General features: G+C 46.6%; 1 protein-coding gene across 1 annotated transcript in view; it reads left to right on the forward strand.

Annotated features, from left to right (window-relative positions):
- The window catches only part of LOC126101061 (phosphatidylserine decarboxylase proenzyme, mitochondrial), a 132,772-nt gene that overhangs the window by 20,597 nt on the left and 90,860 nt on the right, over nt 1–21,315 (forward strand). The window contains exon 3 of the mRNA XM_049911733.1: nt 18,194–18,357. Coding sequence (XP_049767690.1) covers nt 18,194–18,357 — 164 coding nt within the window. The remainder of the gene's footprint in view (nt 1–18,193; nt 18,358–21,315) is intronic.

Raw genomic sequence — 21,315 nt, forward strand, 5'->3', positions numbered from 1 at the left:
CCTTCTCCTCTTTCCTGTGATTTACCTTTTGCCTTCCAATCATCATATGCTCCATCAACAGTCTCGTCTGCTCAGCACATGCAGCTGTATGACAGCATGGATTGTTGGTGTAGCCTCTCATCCCTCTCACTATTCCTGCCAATATAATTAACTGTAGCCCTTGAAACTGAGTTCACTTCCTCCATCACTTTTGCATGTTTTCATGTGTTATTTTCTGTATCTCCCTGTGCCACATGAATCTGTTGAACTTCAAATTTGCTAACTGCCCCTTTCTCTCTTCCATTATTCCAGCATACATATACTGGCCCCAGCTAATTCATTTACATCTGCTGTCTCCTCACTTAACACATATCCACCCACCAATCTGCATTCGACTGCTATCATCTTTTTATTTCTCTCTTTGATCTCTCTGTGTTATCACGTCAGTTTTAAATCATTTTCATCTTTGACTGTTGGCCCAATTCCCTCTGGTTTCACTGTTTCGCCCCTACTTCATCCATTTTCCATCTTTTTTATAATGTTTTTCCATGCATTTTATGAGTTTTTATTACATATTTTTACTTATTTTACACGTTACTATGCATTTTTTTATCCTACACTAATGACACTTGCTCCTTCCATTTGCACCAATACAGCAAAGTTTCTTTATTCCTAGCCAGAACCATGCCCCACTTAGTGTTCCTGCATTTTTCCCCATCTTATGGAATCCCCACAAATGGCCTGACCATTGCTGCCACCCCTCCTTACACAGCAACCTTTATGTTGTGACTCGCTGATCATTCAAAGTGCCACTGCGTCCCCCCTGCGGGTCCGGGGTAAGAATAGGCCCGAGGTATTCCTGCCTGTCGTACGAGGCGACTAAAAGGAGTTTCAACCGTTTCGGCCTTCCATGTGATGGTCCCCCTTGGGGTTTGACCTCCATTTTTCAAAATTCTACAGAAGTACGAGCCTTTTGGGGAAGGACACCTTACGTGGTGTACCACTGGTCCTAAGTGCACTGAGACCTTGGCACTCAGCATTGCACCGGCGTTGTAACCATACCCACTATTCCTCAAATTGGGCCTAAACGCCTGATGGGTTGTCCAAGTTACGCCCATAGTGCATCTCCATCTGCACCAGCGATCATGATGGACTTTCCATGGCACCAGAAATCCAGCACGGTAGCCAGCCCGTTGTGGTGGGGTCGTCATGTACCCTCTAGGTTGTAGCCCCCTGACAACACAGGGATCGTACTGCCGATACCTGAGCTGCACCCTCCCCACGTCGGCCAAGGAGTAGATGCCCGTCTCCTTGGGGCATCAGGACTCCCGGCAATGGTCATCCTGCCAGGTGGCCCTTGCTGCGGCTGGGTGGCGCCCGTGGGGAGAGCCCCTGGTCGGAGTGGGTGGTATCGGGGCGGACGTTTCGCAGATGAAACGTCACCATGTATTAGGTCGCTTTGCGGCCGAGTCTTTCAAAAGAAAAGGTACCGTTTCTAGTTCTGGTTCTCCTGCCCTTTCCCCCTTGGCCACTCCATGGGAGGAGGGACAGGCCCGCCGGCTTGGGGCGAAGTACTTCCCCCGCTATTTGGTCTGTTCTCGAACCGATGGGGGGACATTCGCCACCTCCAAGCCCATGTTCTTTGTTCAGCACATTGAGGACATCTTCGGGGAAATCGAGGCTCTCAGCAAGATGCGTTCAGGGTCCGTTCTTCTCAAGACCACCTCCGCCACACAGTCGGCGGCGCTCCAGGCGTGCGACCGCCTAGGGGACATCCCAGTCTCCATTGTCCCACATCTGGCACTAAATAGGACGCAGGGGGTTATTTTTCATCGTGACCTCCTGCTACAATCTGATGAGGAGCTCAGGGCCAACCTGGAGCGCCGTGCCATTGACCACTTCGTTTGCCTCAGTTGTGTCCCCTCCTTCCGCGGTATCCTCACCCCTATCCTGTCCCCCCTCCGCCTCCTCCGCCCATCAGGGGGCTCTGCCTCCGCCTCCCAAATCCCTCCCTTCCAAATCCTCCTCCCCCGTGGCCCCCACCCCCTCTGCCCCAGGGGCCACCCTTCCTCCTCCTTCTCCCCCCACACCACCTGAGAAGCGATCCTCTTCTCAGGCGTCCATCGGGGAAACGTTCCGGACCCCAGCTTCCGAGGTCCGTCGTTCCAAAACGGACCCCGCGCGTGAGGACCTTCTTCGGGTCCAGCCCACCATCCCTGTGCCTCCTCGGCCTTCCAAGAAGGCCTCCAAGAAGAAGTCTCTATCCCCCTCTCCACCCCGGCGCGTTTCGTCTGACGCTCCATCTGTGAGTCGCTGCTCCCGGCCGTCCTCAGTTTCGCTGGGACGCTCTGCTGCCAGGCGCTCAGCTGGCCTTTCGTCGGCAAATGATGCTGCCCCTCCTACACACCCAGGGACAGCGGCCGCAGCTGGCGACGAGTCGATGGAACCGGATCCGCCTCCCGTCGGTTGTAGCGTTGTTCCCTCGCAACCTGGCCCTCCGCGGCCGTCGAGGTGACCAGCTCTTCCCCCGTCTCGTTCCCCCAACTTTTTGACTAGCGATGGCGTTGTTTCATTGGAACATAAGAGGTATTCGATCTCATCGGGAGGAATTACAACTGCTCCTCCGCCTGCACTGTCCGCTCGTCCTTGGACTCCAGGAAACCAAGTTGCGCCTGACTGACCGTATTGCCTTTACCCACTATACCTCGGAGCGGTATGACCTCACCCCTGTGGACGGTATCCCAGCTCATGGTGGGGTCATGTTGCTCGTTCGGGACGATGTCTATTACCATCCCATCCCATTGACCACCCCGCTCCAAGCAATAGCTGTCCGCATTACTCTTTCTGCTTTTACTTTTTCAGTTTGTACCATCTACACTCCACCGTCGTCTGCTGTTAGTCGGGCTGACATGATGCACCTGATAGTTCAGCTTCCCCCGCCGTTTTTATTGTTTGGCGACTTCAATGCCCATCATCCCCTTTGGGGCTCTCCTGCATCCTGTCAAAGAGGCTCACTCTTGGCAGATGTCTTCAACCATCTCAATCTTGTCTGCCTCAATACCGGCGCCCCGACTTTCCTCTCGGACTCTACTCATACCTACTCCCACTTGGACCTCTCGATCTGTTCTACCACTCTTGCCCGTTGGTTCGAGTGGTATGTCCTTTCTGACACCTATTCGAGCGACCACTTCCCCTGTGTCGTTCGTCTCCTGCACCACGCCCCATCCCCACGTCCTTCGAGCTGGAACATACTGAAAGCTGACTGGGGACTTTACTCATCCCTGGCGACCTTTCCAGACCACGATTTTCCCAGTTGTGACAGTCAGGTCGAATACCTCACGGCTGTTATCATCAATGCTGCCGAATGTTCCATTCCTCATACTACTTCTTCTTCACGTCGCATTTCCGTCCCCTGGTGGAACGAGGCTTGTAGGGACGCTATCCGTGCTCGACGACGTGCTTTACGTACCTTTCGCCGCCATCCTACGTTGGCGAATTGTATTGAATACAAACCACTCCGAGCACAATGCCGTAGAGTCATCAAAGACAGCAAAAAAGCTTGTTGGGCCTCTTTCGCCAGCTCCTTTAACAGTTTTACTCCCTCTTCCGTCGTTTGGGGTAGCCTGCGCCGGCTGTCTGGCATTAAGGCCCACTCCTCGGTACCTGGCCTGACCTCAGGTAATGTGGTCCTTGTTGATCCTGTGGCTGTCTCCAACGCCTTTGGCCGCTTTTTCGCGGAGGTTTCAAGCTCCGCCCATTACCATCCTGCCTTCCTTCCCAGGAAAAAGGCAGAAGAGGCTCAGCGACCTTCCTTCCACTCGCTGAATCTGGAAACTTATAATGCCCTCTTTACTATGCGGGAACTCGAACGTGCGCTTGCACTGTCCCGGTCCTCTGCTCCGGGGCCAGATGCCATTCACGTTCAGATGCTGGCACACCTTTCTCCGGCGGGCAAAAGCTTCCTTCTTCGTACCTACAATCGCGTCTGGACCGAAGGTCAAGTCCCCATGCGTTGGCGTGACGCCGTTGTTGTTCCTATACCCAAACCCGGGAAGGATAGACACCTTCCTTCTAGTTACCGCCCCATTTCTCTTACAAGCTGTGTCTGTAAGGTGATGGAGCGCATGGTTAATGCTCAGTTAGTCTGGATTCTTGAATCTCGACGGCTACTTACTAATGTCCAATGCGGCTTTCGTCGCCGCCGCTCCGCTGTTGACCACCTTGTGACCTTGTCGACATTCATCATGAACAACTTTTTGCGAAGGCGCCAAACGGTAGCCGTGTTCTTCGACTTGGAGAAGGCTTATGATACCTGTTGGAGAGGAGGTATCCTCCGCACTATGCACAGGTGGGGCCTACGCAGTCGCCTGCCCCTTTTTATTGATTCCTTTTTAACGGATCGAAAGTTTAGGGTACGTGTGGGTTCCGTATTGTCCGACGTCTTCCTCCAGGAGAACGGAGTGCCTCAGGGCTCCGTCTTGAGCGTAGCCCTTTTTGCCATCGCGATCAATCCAATTATGGATTGCATTCCACCTAATGTCTCAGGCTCTCTCTTTGTCGATGACTTCGCGATCTACTGCAGTGCCCAAAGAACATGCCTCCTGGAGCGCTGCCTTCAGCGTTGTCTAGACAGCCTCTACTCCTGGAGCGTGGCAAATGGCTTCCGGTTCTCTGAAGAAAAGACGGTTTGTATCAACTTTTGGCGATATAAAGCGTTCCTTCCGCCATCCTTACATCTCGGTCCCGTTGTTCTCCCATTCGTGGACACAACTAAGTTTCTAGGGCTCACGTTGGACAGGAAACTGTGTTGGTCTCCACATGTCTCTTATTTGGCGGCCCGTTGTACACGTTCCCTTAATGTCCTCAGAGTTCTTAGCGGTTCATCTTGGGGAGCGGATCGCACTGTCCTGCTTCGCTTGTATCGGTCCATAGTCCGATCGAAGCTGGATTATGGGAGCTTCGTCTACTCGTCCGCTCGGCCGTCCCTCTTACGCCGGCTCAACTCCATCCACCATCGGGGGATACGTCTTGCGACCGGAGCCTTCTACACTAGTCCTGTCGAGAGTCTTTATGCTGAAGCTGCCGAGTTACTGTTGACCTACCGGCGCGACGTACTGCTGTGTCGGTATGCCTGCCAGCTGTCGTCTATGCCCGACCACCCCTCTTACAAGTCCTTCTTCGCCGATTCTCTCGACCGTCAGTACGGGTTGTATGTGTCTGCCCTGCTGCCCCCCGGAGTCCACTTCCGTCGTCTGCTTCGACAATTGGATTTTGCCCTCCCTACCACCTTCAGAGAGGGTGAGAGCCCGACACCACCTTGGCTCCAGGCTCCGGTTCATATTTATCTCGACCTCAGCTCACTCCTGAAGGAGGGTACTCCAGCTGCAGTGTATTGCTCACGGTTTGTCGAACTTCGTGCTCGACTTGCCGGTCACGCCTTTATTTACACCAATGGCTCCAAAACTGACGATGGTGTCGGCTGTGCCTTTGTCGTCGGGGCCGCCACCTTTAAATACCGGCTCCTCGACCAATGTTCCAGCTTTACGGCCGAGCTTTTTCCTCTCCATCAGGCCGTTCAGTATGCCCGCCGCCACCGCCATTCATCATATGTACTCTGCTCTGACTCACTCAGTGCTCTTCAGAGCCTTGGAGCTCCCTATCCGGTCCATCCCTTAATTCAACGGATACAGCAGTCCCTCCATTCTTTCGCTGATAATGGTGGTTCTGTCAGCTTTCTGTGGGTTCCCGGACATGTAGGAGTGCCTGGGAATGAGACTGCGGATGCTGCAGCCAAGGCTGCAGTCCTCCTGCCTCGGCCAGCCTCCCATTGTGTCCCGTCATCTGACGTTCGTGGGGATGTATGTAAGAGGCTTGTGTCGTTGTGGTGGGATGCTTGGTCATCCCTCCAAGGAAACAAGCTCCGGGCAGTAAAACCGCTCCCAACTGCTTGGACAACCTCCTCCCGACCATCTCGGCGTGAGGAGGTCCTTCTGACCAGGTTGCGGATTGGGCATTGCCGATTTAGCCACCGCTACCTGCTCTCCGGTGACCCAGCCCCGCAGTGCCCTTGTGGTCAGGCATTAACAGTGCGCCATGTTTTATTGTCGTGTCCCCGTTTTAGTCAATTTCGTGTTGTCCTGTCCCTGCCATCTACTTTACCGGATGTTTTAGCTGATGACGCTCGAGCAGCTGCTCGTATTCTGCGTTTTATAACTTTAACTGGCTTGTCCAAAGACATTTAATCTTTTTACTTCTTTTATCTGCATCTTTGTCAGGTCCTTCTGGTGTCCCCTCCATCCCATTGAGTTTTACCAGATTCCATGTGCTCTAACAACAGTGACTGGGCGCTAATGACCTCAGCAGTTGAGCGCCCTTAACAAAAAAAAAAAAAAAAAAAAAAAAAAAAAAAAAAAAGTGCCGCTGCGTGATTACGTGCGTCGCCTACATGCGGCGCTGTCTGCCAGCCATGCAGCAGCCGCGCCACCTAAGCGGCCGGCCAGCCAGCCAGCGGCCGCTAGACTTGGACTCAGTGCTCATTCTCATGTTACCATGTTCACATGTCTTGCTTATCAACTTGCTCTGTGACTTATACAGTATGTGTTATATCGTTTCAAAATATATGTGTTCAACTTGACGTTATTACAATTGGCGACGAGGATGGGATTTTTCCTTTTCGTCGTTGACCCACAGGTTTCCATGGCTACTGTCGAGCAACTATTGCAAGGTTTCATTGAACAGCAAACGCTTCTAACATCAGCGATTTGCGATTTCGTCGCGGTGTCAATGTGGGGCGTTTCTCGTCGTTGGCTCTACCTCCTTTTCCTCCTTACGACGAGATGGCGGAAGACTGGTCTTATTATGAACAACGTCTGCAACAGCACTTCCTGGCATTTCATGTCACGGACGAACAAACATGTAAGTCTCTGTTCCTTTCCTGGATTTTACCTCAAGTGTATTGGTTGTTGTCACAATTGGCTCCTTTAAAAGATCCTGCGTCTTTGTCCTTTGCTGAAATGTGCTCACTTCTGTCTGTCTATTTTCAAAAGCAAACGCTTGTGGTAGCCTCTCGTGTTGCCTTTTATCGTTGTCAAAAACAACCGCATCAATCCTATCGCGCTTGGGCTGCTGAACTGCACGGCCTCAGTCGAAAGTGTCAATTTGTTACTGACGTTCACAAAGAATCCTATGCCGATTCCATGGTACGGGATGCTATTATCCGGTCGGCGCCCAACAAAGAAGTTCGGCAACGTGCCCTTCAGTTGGCAGATCCGACTCTAGATGAAGTCCTCTCCATCGCGCAGTCTTTTGAAATTTCTCGTGCCTCTGGGGCGCAAATAGAGGTGTGGGGTGATGTCGGGGAAATACAACCTCTGTGCGCTGTTGACGACGCATGCGGCGCGTCCCCGCCGGCCGACGTGGCCGCAGTGTGCTCCCACGCACAGCCTTGGCCTAACTGTAAACAACCCGCTAAGAAACTGCAGCAAAACCCCCGGCAACTTCCTTCATGTCCGCGGTGTTTTACGAAACATTCACGTGACGATTGTCCCTAACGTTGGGCTATGTGTCACAATTGCAAAAAGAAAGGTCATGTGTCTTCCGTTTTCAAATCCGACCGCATACATGATGTCCATGAACATGACGCTGATTCCGATTCTGTGTTGTCTGTCAATTGCACTTCTTCCCTTTCAGGGACGTTATTCTTCACTGTCCAAATCCTTGATCGGGATGTTCGCATGCAAGTGGATACCGGTTCTGCTGCCACTATAATTAATTCTCAGACGTATCTTCAGTTGGGTTCTCCACTCCTGTCACCTGTCACTAGGCAATTACGGACATGCAGTAAACAGAAGATTTCTCTCTTGGGACAATTTAATGCTGAGGTATCTTACAAATCTGTCGTTCGCACTGTTCCCATATTTGTGGTCAACCAGAGTAACGCAGAGAATCTTTTTGGTTTCGATGTCTTTCGCGTTTTTGGGTTCTCCATAGATGACTCTATCAATATCGTCTCTGATGCTATTCCTTATGCTCAATTGGATTCCTTGTCGAAGACATTTTCTTCCCTTTTTTCTCCTGGGTTAGGCCGTGCAAACAACTTTGAAGGTCATATCAAGCTCAAACCCACTGCTCGGCCTAAGTTTTTTCGGGCTCGGCCCATTCCTGTGGCCCTTCATGATCGGGTAAAACTGGAGCTGGATTGTCTCACTGCTTCAGGGGTCTTGCTTCCTGTCACTTCCAGTGAGTGGTCCTCTCCTGTCGTTGTCGTTGCTAAGCCCAATGGTGATATTCGTCTCTGTGGCGATTTTAAAGCCACTGTGAATGCTCAGTGGCTCATTGACACTTATCCTATGCCCTGACCTGAAGAATAGTTTACTAAACTTGCTGGAGGCCAGTATTTTTCTAAAATTGACCTTTCAGAAGTTTATCATCAACTTCCTCTCGACACTGCTTCCTGGCAGTTTCTGGTCCTTAACACGCCTTTCGGCCTCTATCAATACCAGCGTTTGCCATTAGGGCTTGCCAGTGCCCCTGCTCTCTTTCAGCGATTTTTGGAACAATTATTGCTCCCTGTCCCTGGGTGTATCAATTACATGGATGACATTGTCACTGGCTCCACCACCGAAGAACATCTTCAGAATCTCCACACACTTTTTCATGTCTTACAGACCGCCGGTCTTCAGTGTAATCTTCAGAAATCGCAGTTTTTTCAGGCATCTATCACGTACTTGGGCTTCCAACTCTCTCGGGATGGTATTCGTCCGCTTCAGCAAACTGTCGCTGCGACCGATGTCCTTCCTCGCCCTACATCCATTAAAGAACTGCAGGCTTTCTTGGGGAAAATAGCATACTATCACAAGTTTTTACTGTCTGCTGCTTCGGTGGCTCAGCCGTTGCATCGCCTGTTGCATAAAAATGTGCCTTTTCACTGGTCCGCGTCATGGGATGCGGCTTTCCAGAAATTGAAGACTATGCTGAAACAGGCCCCGTGCCTGGCTACTTATCGACCTGGCCAACATCTTGTCCTTGCCACGGACGCCTCTCAGTATGGGGTCAGTGCGGTCCTTTCGCACCGTTTTTCTGACGGCTCTGAACAACCGATTGCTTATGCCTCCAAAACACTCACGGATGCCCAGCAAAAGTATTCTCAAATTGAAAAAGAAGCTTTGGCCATTATTTATGCTCTTCATAAGTTTGGCGTTTTCCTCTATGGATCCAAATTTCATCTTATTACGGATCACAAACCACTTGCTTCGTTGTTTCATCCATCATCGTCACTTCCCGACAAGGCTGCACACCGCCTCCAGTGTTGGGCTCTTTACTTGTCTCGTTTCAATTATGAGATTCATTTCTGGCGACGGCTCAACATGCGAATGCTGATTCACTGTCTCGCCTTCCCATGGGTCCTGATCTGGCATTCGATAGGGATGAACTTTTGTGTTTCCACTTGGATGCTACCGAGCAGCGGGTTGTGGACGGATTCCCCATCACCGGGGACCGGCTGACGGCTGCTACGGGTTCTGATCCTACCCTCTCCCGGGTTTTATGCTGTATTCAGAAGGGTTGGCCAGATTGTCCGTCCACGAAGACTTCTGATCTGTTGCGGAACTACTAAGTTTTGCGTTACTGCCTCACAGCTAGGTATGGTGTTATCCTCCTTTCCACCGACAATGCTTCTCCGCATGTTGTGGTACCTGCGTCTTTGTGTGCATCGGTCTTGTGCCTCCTTCACCAAGGGCACTGGGGTGTCTCTCGCACAAAATCTCTGGCGCGCCGTCATGTGTACTGACCTGGCATTGACTCTGAAATAGCACACATGGTCGCTGCCTGCGGCCCTTGTGCGTCACAGGCTGCCGCTTCAAAGTCATCTTTGTCACCGTGGCCTTCGCCTGAGACGCCCCGGGAGCACATTCATGCTGACTTCACAGGACCTTTTTTAGGTACTTATTGGCTCCTCGTAATTGACGCCTACTCTAACTTTCCTTTCATTGTCCGTTGCACGTCGCCTACCACCGCGGCAACCACAAGTGCTCTCGCCCGCATTTTTTCTTTGGAAGGCCTTCCCTCTACTCTTGTTACTGATAATGGTCTGCAATTTGCCTCTTCCAAATTTGCAGTTTTTTGTGCTCGTCACGGCGTTATGCATGTCACAGCCCCTCCGTTCCATCCACAATCAAACGGTGAGGCTGAAAGACTGGTCCGCACATTTAAGGTTCAGATGCAGAAACTCCTGACTTGTTCTGCTGCTGATGATGTGCTTCTCCAGTTTTTGGCTTCTTACCGTTTCACCCCCATGGGCGACCACAGCCCAGCTGAGATCTTACATGGCCGACACCCCTGCATGCTTCTTCACCTTCTGCGGCCTTCCACCTCACGGCCACGGGTGCCTTCGCTTGGCTGGTTCACCGCCAACGACCTTGTCTGGGTATGGGGATATGTCAGGCAGCCAAAATGGAGTCCGGACCGCATCTTACGACACCGTGGCCGATGCCTGTATGAAATCCAGACAGACACGGGTGTTGCAGTGCGTCATTCGGACCAGCTTCGGTCTCATGTGCCGGAAACGCCCGTTCCGAGTGCCGTTACACCACCTTCGGCTCTACCTGACACTCGGGATCTTGGCATCTCGCATTACTCACACTGCAGCCCTCCCACCTTCATCTCGGTGCCAGTACAAGAACGGATGCCACCAGGAGACGTGCCCATGCAGGAACCAGATGACCATCATCTGTCGGAGCCGATCTACTCGCCTCCTCCTTCTACGGACACCGACACATCGCCCATGTCTCCTGTTATATCAACTGGACTTGCCGCAACGGGCAGATTGGTGCATAGGGCCCCAGCCGATTTGACCCCTATGTCTCCTGTCATCTCGACCCGGTATCATCGGGGATTCTTCCGTCCGTGCAGGAAGCCGCCTCCTCGAGACTATACGGCCAGTCAAACAACACCTATGGATGCTAGCATTCTACAGGCCATCTCCATCAAGACCAGTGAAAAAATTTCAAAGGGGGGGAAAAGTGTTGTGAGTTGCTGATCATTCAAAGTGCTGCCGCGCGATTACGCACGTCGTCTACATGTGGCGCTGTCTGCCAGCCATGCAGCAGCCGTGCCACCTAAGCCGCAAGCCAGCTGGTGGCCGCTAGACTTCGACTCAGTGCTCATTCGAATGTTACCGTGTTCACATGTCTTGCTTATCAACTTGCTCTGTGACTTATATGTGTTACATCGTTTCGAAATATTTGTGTTCAACTTGACGTTATTACACTTTATCTGGTCAAATTCTGCCAGTGCATAGCCCTCACCAATATAATCATACAAAACCATGTGAATCAGGTCTACACTTCCTTACAAAACCTCTTCTCCATTTGTAAAATTCCCCTGCTGTGCAATCTCAAATTCCTGCATCCCATCTCTTACATTGCAACTCTTGCCCTCCAGGAACTAGAGCAGTCTGCACAATTCCACCTCAAAAAACTCTCCAACCTGTTCACCACAGGCCTCCTACCTTGCACTACCACTATCCAACACCTCTAATAGTGCCTCCAAACCACCTCCACATACCCTCATAGCCAACAAACCCTGTCTTGTAGGCCTACTACACTTACCACATTCTCAGAAACACTCTCCCACCACTATAAAGAACCCAGACTCAAAACACAGTCATGAAACTTTCATCCAGAAGTCTTAAACAGTGGAAACACTTGTCCGCCACCAACCTTACCAACTGGACTTCACCTAAAACCAGTATTGAACCCTGCCTGACTCAGACCACCCCTCCATCCAACTATGATCCATCCCCGCGGCTTCCAAAGCAGCCCTTGTTAACACACCAGAATTTCTTAACCTCAAACCTTTCCTCACCACCATTCTCCAAATCCCTTGACATGGTAACTAACCTTGCATCTGCAGAAGGAACCACAATCATCCACCTAAAAACTGATCGCAACCTTATAATCCTACCTGCTAATAAAGGCTCAACCACTGTGGGTTTGAACTGCAGGGATTACCTGGTGGAGAGACTCCACCAGTTGTCAGTTTCATCCACTTCCAGAAATCCAACATGATCTCCAGGCCGTTCTCAAATCCTGAAACCCATACCAGAACCTCTCTCATAAATCTCTCTCCTCACACCTGCCACTTGTCACACTCCTGCCTTCTATGTCCTTCCGAATATCCATAAACCCAGCCAGCCATCCAGGACACCCCATTTTGGCTAATTACTGCCCCCCCCCCTCCCCTGTGAGACACACTGGTGCTGTGGACCAACATCTTCAAACTATTACTTGTACATACCATCCTGTGTAAAAGACACCAACCATTTCCTCCACGGACTCTCCGCAGTTCCTGTTCCTTTACAACACAACACCCTGCTTGTGACTATTGATTCCATTTCTCTCTACACGACATTACCAGTGTCGATTGCCTTTCTGCTATTGTGCTATTGAACACCACCTTTCCCAATGCCTGAATGACTTCAGACCTACAACCTCCGTACTGGTCACCATGACCAACTACACCCTCACCCAGAAGTACTTCACCTTTGAAGGCACTGCCTACAAAAATTCCACAGTACAGCAATAGGCAGCCACACGGCAACATACTGTGCCATCCAGTTCATATACTTTCTAGAGGAATCCTTCTTAACAACCCATAATCCCAAACACCTTACCTGGTTCACATTCATTGATGTCATCTTCATGGTCTGGGTCAATGGTGAGCATGCAGTATCCACATTCCTCCAGAACCTCAATACCTTCTCCCCCCATCACTTCACCTCATTCTCAACCCAACATGTCAGCTTCCTCAATGTTAACCTCCAAATCCAGAATGGCCAGGTCAGTACCTCCATCCATATTGAACCTACCAACCACAAGCAGTACCTCCACTTCGACAGTTGCTACCAATTTCATACCAAGAATTCCCTAATACAGCATAACCATCTGTGGTTGTTGCATCTTTAGTAATGAGCAGTTCTTCTCCAAATACACCTCAGGACTCACTGAGGCTTTGACATACCAAAATTACCGTCCCAGCCACATAGAGAAACAGATCTCCCATACCTTCTCTCTCCAGTCACTCCTCTCCCTCTCCCCCTCTGTCTTCCTCTCTCCCCTCTCTTCCTCTCCCCCCTCTCTCCTTGTCTCTCCCTGTCTCTCTCCCGCCACCCTGTCTCTCTCCCGCCACCCTGTCTCTCTCCCGCCACCCTGTCTCTCTCCCGCCACCCTGTCTCTCTCCCGCCACCCTGTCTCTCTCCCGCCACCCTGTCTCTCTCCCGCCACCCTGTCTCTCTCCCGCCACCCTGTCTCTCTCCCGCCACCCTGTCTCTCTCCCGCCACCCTGTCTCTCTCCCGCCACCCTGTCTCTCTCCCGCCACCCTGTCTCTCTCCCGCCACCCTGTCTCTCTCCCGTCACCCTGTCTCTCTCCCTCCACCCTTGTCTCTCCCTCCCCCCTTGTCTCTCCCTCCCCCCCCACTCTCTCTCTCTCTCTCTCTCTCTCTCTCTCTCTCTCTCTCTCTCTCCCTCTCCCTCTCCCTCTCCCTCCCCCTCCCCCCCTTCTCTCTCCTGTCTTCCTTTCTTTTCTTCCTAAATATACTTTTCCTAAAAAAAATAAAATAACTATTACACTTCCTTTCTCAGCATGCCTCGTACTTATTGAACCAAAGCAAAATGTTTCCCCACCAGATATCCTGCTGACTCCCCCCACCCTCCACACTCCTCCCTCTCCCAAATAGATAAATCAATGATGTAATGTATCATGAAAATCACAAACTTTAATCCTCTCTTGTGAATGAAACCATTGATCCACACCTAGTGTTTGGAGGGGAATATCCATTTTTCTCTGTTTGTTCAACTGATTCACTCACAATACTTCTGAAACACTTATATTGGTGTAGGTATGCATGCATGCAACTTCTCATAGAAGATAGGTTAAGGAGAGAGACCTACATTTGTAGCATTTGAGAAAGCCTTTGACGATGTTAAGTGGAATACCATCTTCAAAATTCTGGAGGTAGCAGGGGTAAAACACAGGGAGCAAAAGGCTTTTTACAACCTGTACAGAAAGTAGACGGCAGTTATAACAGTACATTGAACAAGCAATAAAAGAAATCGAAGAAAACATTGGAGTAGGAATTAAAGTTCACAGAGAAGAAATAAAAACATTGAGGTTTGTCAATGACATTTTAATTCTGTCAGACAGCAAAGGACTTGGAAGAGCAATTGAATGGAATGGACAGTGTGCTGAAAGGAAAATATAAGATGAAAATAAAAAAAAGCAGAACAAGGATAATAGAATGTAGTCAAATAAAATCAGAGATGCTGAAGGAATTAGATTGGGAAACGAGGCACTTAAAATAGTAGACCAGTTTTGCTGTTTGGGCAGCAATTAACTGAGGATGGCTGAAGTAGAGAGGATATGAAATGTAGACTGACAATAGGAAGAAAAGCATTTGTGAAGAAGAGAAATTTGTTAACATCAAATAGAAATGTAAGTGTTAGGAAGTCTCTTTCTGAAGGCATTTGTATGGAGTGTTGCCATGTATGGAAGTGAAACATGGACAATAAACAGTTTAGAGAAAAGTAGAATAGAAGCTTTCAAAATATAGTGTTACAGAAGAATGCTGAAGATTAGATGGGTTGATGATGTAACTAATGAGAAAGCATTGAATAGAATTTGAGAGAAAAGAAATTTGTGGCACAACTTGACCAAATGAAGGGATCATTTGACAGGACGTATTCTGAGGCATCAAGGTAATACCAGTTTAGTATTGGAGGGAAGTGCTGGGGGCGAAAATCATAGAGGGTGACGAAGAGATGAATACAGTAAGCAGATTCAGAAGGATATAGGTTGCAGTAGTTATTCGGAGATGATGAGGCTTGCACAGGATAGAGTAGCATGGAGAGTTGCATCAAACGAGTCTTCGGACTGTAGACCATACCAACAACATGCAAGTCATTCAACATAAAGTAACAAATTGGTGAAATGTTACAATTTGCTAAAAATAAATTGTTAAATAGTACAGCCAAGTTGGTATTATTTTCGTGATATGTATGCCAATTTTTAACAAATAGTTTTGTGCTATTTGAGACTTTGCAACATTGTAACTGCTTCATTGCTTCATGGGCATCACACTGGATAATGTTGTGAAAGCTGCACTCTATTTCAATGAGACAGCTGCTTGTCATCTTCAGGTGCTGACTGACATGTTGCTGCAATATCTTCTCTCGTCAAATCATGTCAGTTCCCTGAACATCTCCAAAAGAGATTAAGAGTACAAGCACCAGTTCCATCACAATTTTATGCTTTGCTTAAGATGCATAAGCAAGGGGTTTCTTCTTTGCCCCATTGTGAGCAATATAGGAGCCCTAACATATTACCTGGAAAAACATCTGGCTTCTCTTCTGAGCCCTCTGGTAGGAAAATGTGAACATCACATTTGAAACTCAGAAGATTTTATATGGCGACTGAAGACTATGTCTTGAACCAGCAGACATGCCAGTGACCTTCAATGTGTTTTGACTATTTTTCAACCGTGACTGTCTCAAGAAATATTTAAAGGTTTTTTTTTAAATTACCACTACCAGTCACAAACTTTGTCAACTATTGTATTACTTATTTATTTAGCGACATGTTTCGAGGGAATACCTAATCTTCAGGCTAAATGGCATTACAAAAACAACTTTACAGAAAGGTCATATTGATGTTGCGTAGTCTTTTCATAAATGCTGTGGTCATCCTGTGGAAGAAGAGAAAACTTAGTAAGAGATGATGTCACTTTGGAAGCTGGACTGATGTTTACATGAAAATGTTTTGTAACGGTCACCCACTTTGTTCTTCTGGCATGGCAGTCTCATTGTGATGCACGGAGGTGTTTCCATTTCCATGGCTCTCTTGACCACTGTTGAGATGCCACCCAAATCTCACTGATCCACTGTCATAACTAGTGCCCAAGTGAAACTTGGGTGCTGTGTCAAAAAGGTTAACTTGAAATAACTGGAAATACACTTCTGCCCATTAAAATTGCTACACCAAGAAGAAATGCAGATGATAAACGGGTATTCATTGGACAAATATATTATGCTAGAACTGACATGTGATTACATTTTCACGCAATTTGGGTGCATAGATCCTGAGAAATCAGTACCCAGAACAACCACCTGTGGCCGTAATAACGGCTTTGATACGCCTGGGCATTAAGTCAAACAGAGCTTGGATGGCGTGTACAGGTACAGCTGCCCATGCAGCTTCAACACAATGCCACAGTTCATCAAGGGTAGTGACTGGCGCATTGTGACGAGCCAGTTGCTCGGCCACCATTGACCAGACGTTTACAGTTGGTGAGAGATCTGGAGAATGTGATGGCCAGAGCAGCAGTCGAACATTTTCTGTATCCAGAGAGGCTCGTACAGGACCTGCAACATGCAGTCGTGCATTACCCTGCTGAAATGTAGGGTTTCGCAGGGATCGAATGAAGGGTAGAGCCACGGGTCGTAACACATCTGAAAGGTAACGTCCACTGTTCAAAGTGCCATCAATGCGAACAAGAAGTGACCGAGACGTGTAACCAATGGCACCTCATACCGTCACGCCGGGTGATACGCCAGTATGGCGATGACAATTACATGCTTCCAATGTGCGTTCACCGCGATGTCGCCAAACACGGATGCGACCATGATGATGCTGTAAAAAGAACCTTGTTTCATCCAAAAACATGACGTTTTGCCATTCGTGCACCCAGGTTCATCGTTGAGTACACCATCGCAGGCGCTGTGATGGAGCGTCAAGGGTAACCACAGCCATGGTCTCCGAGCTGATTGTCCATGCTGTTGCAAACGTCATCAAACTGTTCGTGTGGATGGTTGTTATCTTGCAAATGTCCCCATCTGTTGACTCAGGGATTGAGACATGGCTGCACAATCCGTTACAGCCATGCGGATAAGATGCCTGTCATCTCGACTGCTAGTGATACGAGGCCGTTGGGATCCAGTACGGCATACCATATTAGCCCTCTGAACCCACTGATTCCATATTCCACTAACAGTCATTGGATCTCGACCAACGCGAGCAGAAATGTCGCGATACGATAAACCACAATCACGTTAGGCTACAATCCGACCTTTATCAAAGTCGGAAATGTGATGGTACGCATTTCTCCTTCTTACACGAGGCACCACAACAACGTTTCACCAGGCAACGCCGCTCAACTGCTGTTTGTGTATGAGATATCGGTTGGAAACTTTCCTCATGTCAGCACATTGTAGGTGTTGCCACCAGCGCCGACCTTGTGTGAATGCTCTGAAAAGCTAATCATTTGCATATCACAGCATCTTCTTCCTGTCGGTTAAATTTCGCATCTGTAGCACGTCATATTCGTGGTGTAGCAATTTTAATGGCCAGTAGTGTATATTCTGGAGAATCATGATTCAAATACATATTTGGCTGCCCTGATTTAGATTTTTGTGTTTTCTCAAAATCACTTCAAATGAATGCTAGAATGTTTTATTCAATAAGGCTACAACCTGATTTCTTCCTCATTCATCCTCAACTAAGTGAATGTTATGTCACCAGTGACCAGTCAGTAAGACTGTAATCTCTAAAATCCTTCCTTCCTGCATTTTCTTCTACAGGATGTTCCAGGAGGAATGGTAAGTATTCAGGAATATAACAGGAACAATCATTCGAAGCAATGTGTGTCCTGTGCAATGTGATCATATGACGTGTAAAATGTACGTTATGAGATGAATACAAATAAAGTACAATACAATACAGAAAATTTACTAAACATGGGCTCTAAAATACATACCTTAAAAGCTATGAGCACTTGTTTATCTTCATTATTGTGAAACATATGTTTCCTACTTAGCAAATACTCATAGCTTTTAAGATGTGCATTTTAGAGGCTATGTTTACTGGACTTTTATGGTTTGAATGATCATTTGTGTCATATCCCTAAATATTGTATATTCCTCCAGGGACACCCTTTATTAGATATAACACTATTATACCAAGTGATTTTATCCAATTTTGCCTTTTAAGATTTCATTTGTGTGTTGAATTTGTTTCTCTGCTTTCAATTTGTGTGATAAATGTGTTTCTTATACACAAGGGTATTGATGTCAGAGAGTGAGAACTTTGTTAATGTGAAATATTGCTTTTAACCAGTAGTTACTGGGCAGTATTTTCCTTTTTAACAGTTTTTTTTTTTTTTAATAGAGTATGCAGATGTCAGTAAGAGTAACCAACGATGGCAATACCTGAGACGTGTTTGGAGGCCTCTTCCTTTAAGTCTCCTGTTTGCAACTGTTGGTGTGGTTCAGTGGAACTACATAAAAAAGAAACACATGAAGGAACCCGTAGAAGAGGCAAAGGACTGGGAGGTTGGTGAATATTTTAAATTAACTTTTATGAATTTGCACTCAGTATTATTTTTTTAGTAACTATTTGTATCTTTATTATTATGATAAAGGGTATTAAAATGCAAAAAATGGTCAAGTTTATTCAAGTATTATGAAACATTGCCAAAAATGTAGATTGTGACTTCTAAACACACATTAGTTCTGAATTGAAGCCATGATGCAATTTGACTGAGTGTGGTGATGCAATGGTAAGACATTGTATTTATATTCAAGAAGATGGTATTTCAAATCCCTATCTGACCATCTAGATTTAGAAGTTTGTGCTTTCCCTAAACTGCTTATGGCAAATACAATGGTGATTACTTTGAAAAGGACCTGACTGAATCTTCTCCAATCTCAGCTTATGCTCCATTCCAATGACCTGTCGTCAACAGGAATTAAACCTGTATCTTTTGTTTTCATTGTGCAACTTGTAATTTTTCATACACATAAATTGTTTGCGGAGCTGAAAGTCATATTTAAGTACCAGAAAGAATTTCCAGGACCAGGTTTGGACTGAACAGTGATACTGTGTTTAAACTCAAAAGAGTGTTCCTGGAGCCACTCTGTAGCAATTCTAGGTGTATGGGGTGTCACATTGTCCTACTGGAAATTCCCAAGTCTGTCAGAATGCACAATGGACATGACTGGATGCAGGTGATCAGACAGGATGCTTACGTACATGTCACCTGTCAGAGTTGTATCTAGACGTATCAGGGGTCACATATCACTCCAACTCCACATGCCCAACACCATTACAGAGCCTCCACCAGCTTGAACAACCCCTACTGACATGCAGAATCCAGGGATTCATGAGGTTGTCTCTATACCCATATATGTCCATTCTCTTGATACAATTTGAAACGAGAATCGTCTGACCAGGCACCATGTTTCAAGTCATCGACAGTCCAATGTTGGTGTTGACGGGCCCAGGCGAGGTGAACACCTTTGTGTCGTGCAGTCATGAAGGGTACACAAGTGGGCCTTCAACTCCGAAAACATATCTATGATGTTTCGTTGAATGGTTCACATGCTGACACTTGTTGGTGGCCCAACATTGAAATCAGCAGCAATCTGTGGAAGAGTTGCACTTCTGTCATGTTGGAACGATTCTCTTGAGTTGTCGCTAGTCCTGGATCTCGTAGGATTTTTTTCCTGTCTCAACGATTGCAGAGATTTGATGCTTTATCTGATACTCCCGGTAAACTCATGAAATGCTCATATGGAAAAATCCCATTGCTCATGCACCGACTATAACACCACATTCAAACTCACATAAATCTTGGTAACCTGCCATTGTAGTACCAGTAATCGATCTAATCACTGCGCCAGCCACTTGTTGTCTTATATAAGCGTTGCCAATCACAGCACCATATTCTGCCTGTTTACGTATTATTGTATTTGAATATGCATGGCTATACCAGTTTCCTTGGCGCTTCAGTGTAGTACTTTCAGTCTAATAGTTTTAAAGTTATCAGCTGTGTCAGCTGCTAAATGCCCCAGTGCAAAATCCATTTTCTTAACCATCTCATTTCTGGTGCATAGATCAGGAAAATACCCATAAGAATTTTATTGGGTGTACATCACCTTCAGGTTTAAATTCGGGGAATTATTTTGATCAGTTTAATCCATTTCCTAATTGCAATTCCTCTAGTACCTCTGTAGATAACTCAATATTCGATGCAGATGTTATACTCCCAAGTTCCTTTTTAATATTATTTAACTCTTCCCACAATTTTTGAAATTCATGCTGGTGATCAACAGCATCTTCCATAGATTTAGAATTGCCGCTAGTGGCTAGTTGTGTCTACTTTTCATATGCTTTCTGTTCTACTAATAGCTGTATATGTGTCTTTTAGTAGGACTAGTTATAGGGTAGGTAATGAATGCTTAGATACCACCAAAAGTTTAGCAGATTGTATATTACCCGATCCACAATACGTAGTGGACAAAAGTTAGAAAGTATAGTTTTTCTTAATTTCTGTCAGCAAATTAAACTGTATGGTTCATTTATATACAAAATCAACATCATTAACATTATTTCAGATCATTTAACTGTTGTAATTAATAGAAAGTTGTAATTAGTTAAAAACCTGACATTGTGAATTAACATACTGTCAAATTTCAGCAAAATTTAAAATTTCATTCTTGTGATTGCATTATTACATTCCCATAGAAATGTTAGGAGAAATATCTGTCATAATTAAACCAATAGTTAATTAGCAAAATTTGTAAATTCCAACTTAACTAAAGAGACTTTTGGAGCATTTATCAGTCATCTGATGTATTTAATGTGACATGTGCATTTTATGTATCATGTCAATAATGATAAAACAATTAGATCAGCTGTAATTAACTTTCTCATTAACCATTCTTGGTCATTCTGATGTAAACAGCTGATTTTCAGTCATTTTGATACTTCATTATTTTCATACAGAACTTTAACCAGAAATTGGTTTTGGCATTTTGTGCTGTACCTCTGTTAATGTTAGAAATAAAATCCAATGTGAAATGAAGATGTAATTAATGATTTTACTATAGGTATTGTTATTGTAACTTCATAACCAAATTTCCACACAAAAGTCAAAAGAACAATATTTCCAAATGTATTCAGAATGAAACATCATTTCATGTCCTTAAAACTGTACTAACAGCTTGTTGTAAATCATTAACTTTTCATTATAAATCAGTAAATGTAATTGCTTTTGACAATAGGCCAAAAAAACATACATTGTTAAGATAGGGTATATATTCATGATGCAAAGCACTGGGAGTCAGGTGCTGTTTGGCCAATGTAATGACACAAAATCAGTAGCATTTGCTGTTTTGTCAGTCATGTTAGTAGAAAACAGTTTATGTATGAACATCTTTGTAAATGCTTATGGAAAATGCATCTGCTGTTAAAAGGAATCATCAGTGTATTGGAAAATATTATTTTAA

This window comes from Schistocerca cancellata, chromosome 9, assembly GCF_023864275.1.
Source record: "Schistocerca cancellata isolate TAMUIC-IGC-003103 chromosome 9, iqSchCanc2.1, whole genome shotgun sequence".
Classification (NCBI taxonomy): Eukaryota; Metazoa; Arthropoda; class Insecta; order Orthoptera; family Acrididae; genus Schistocerca; species Schistocerca cancellata.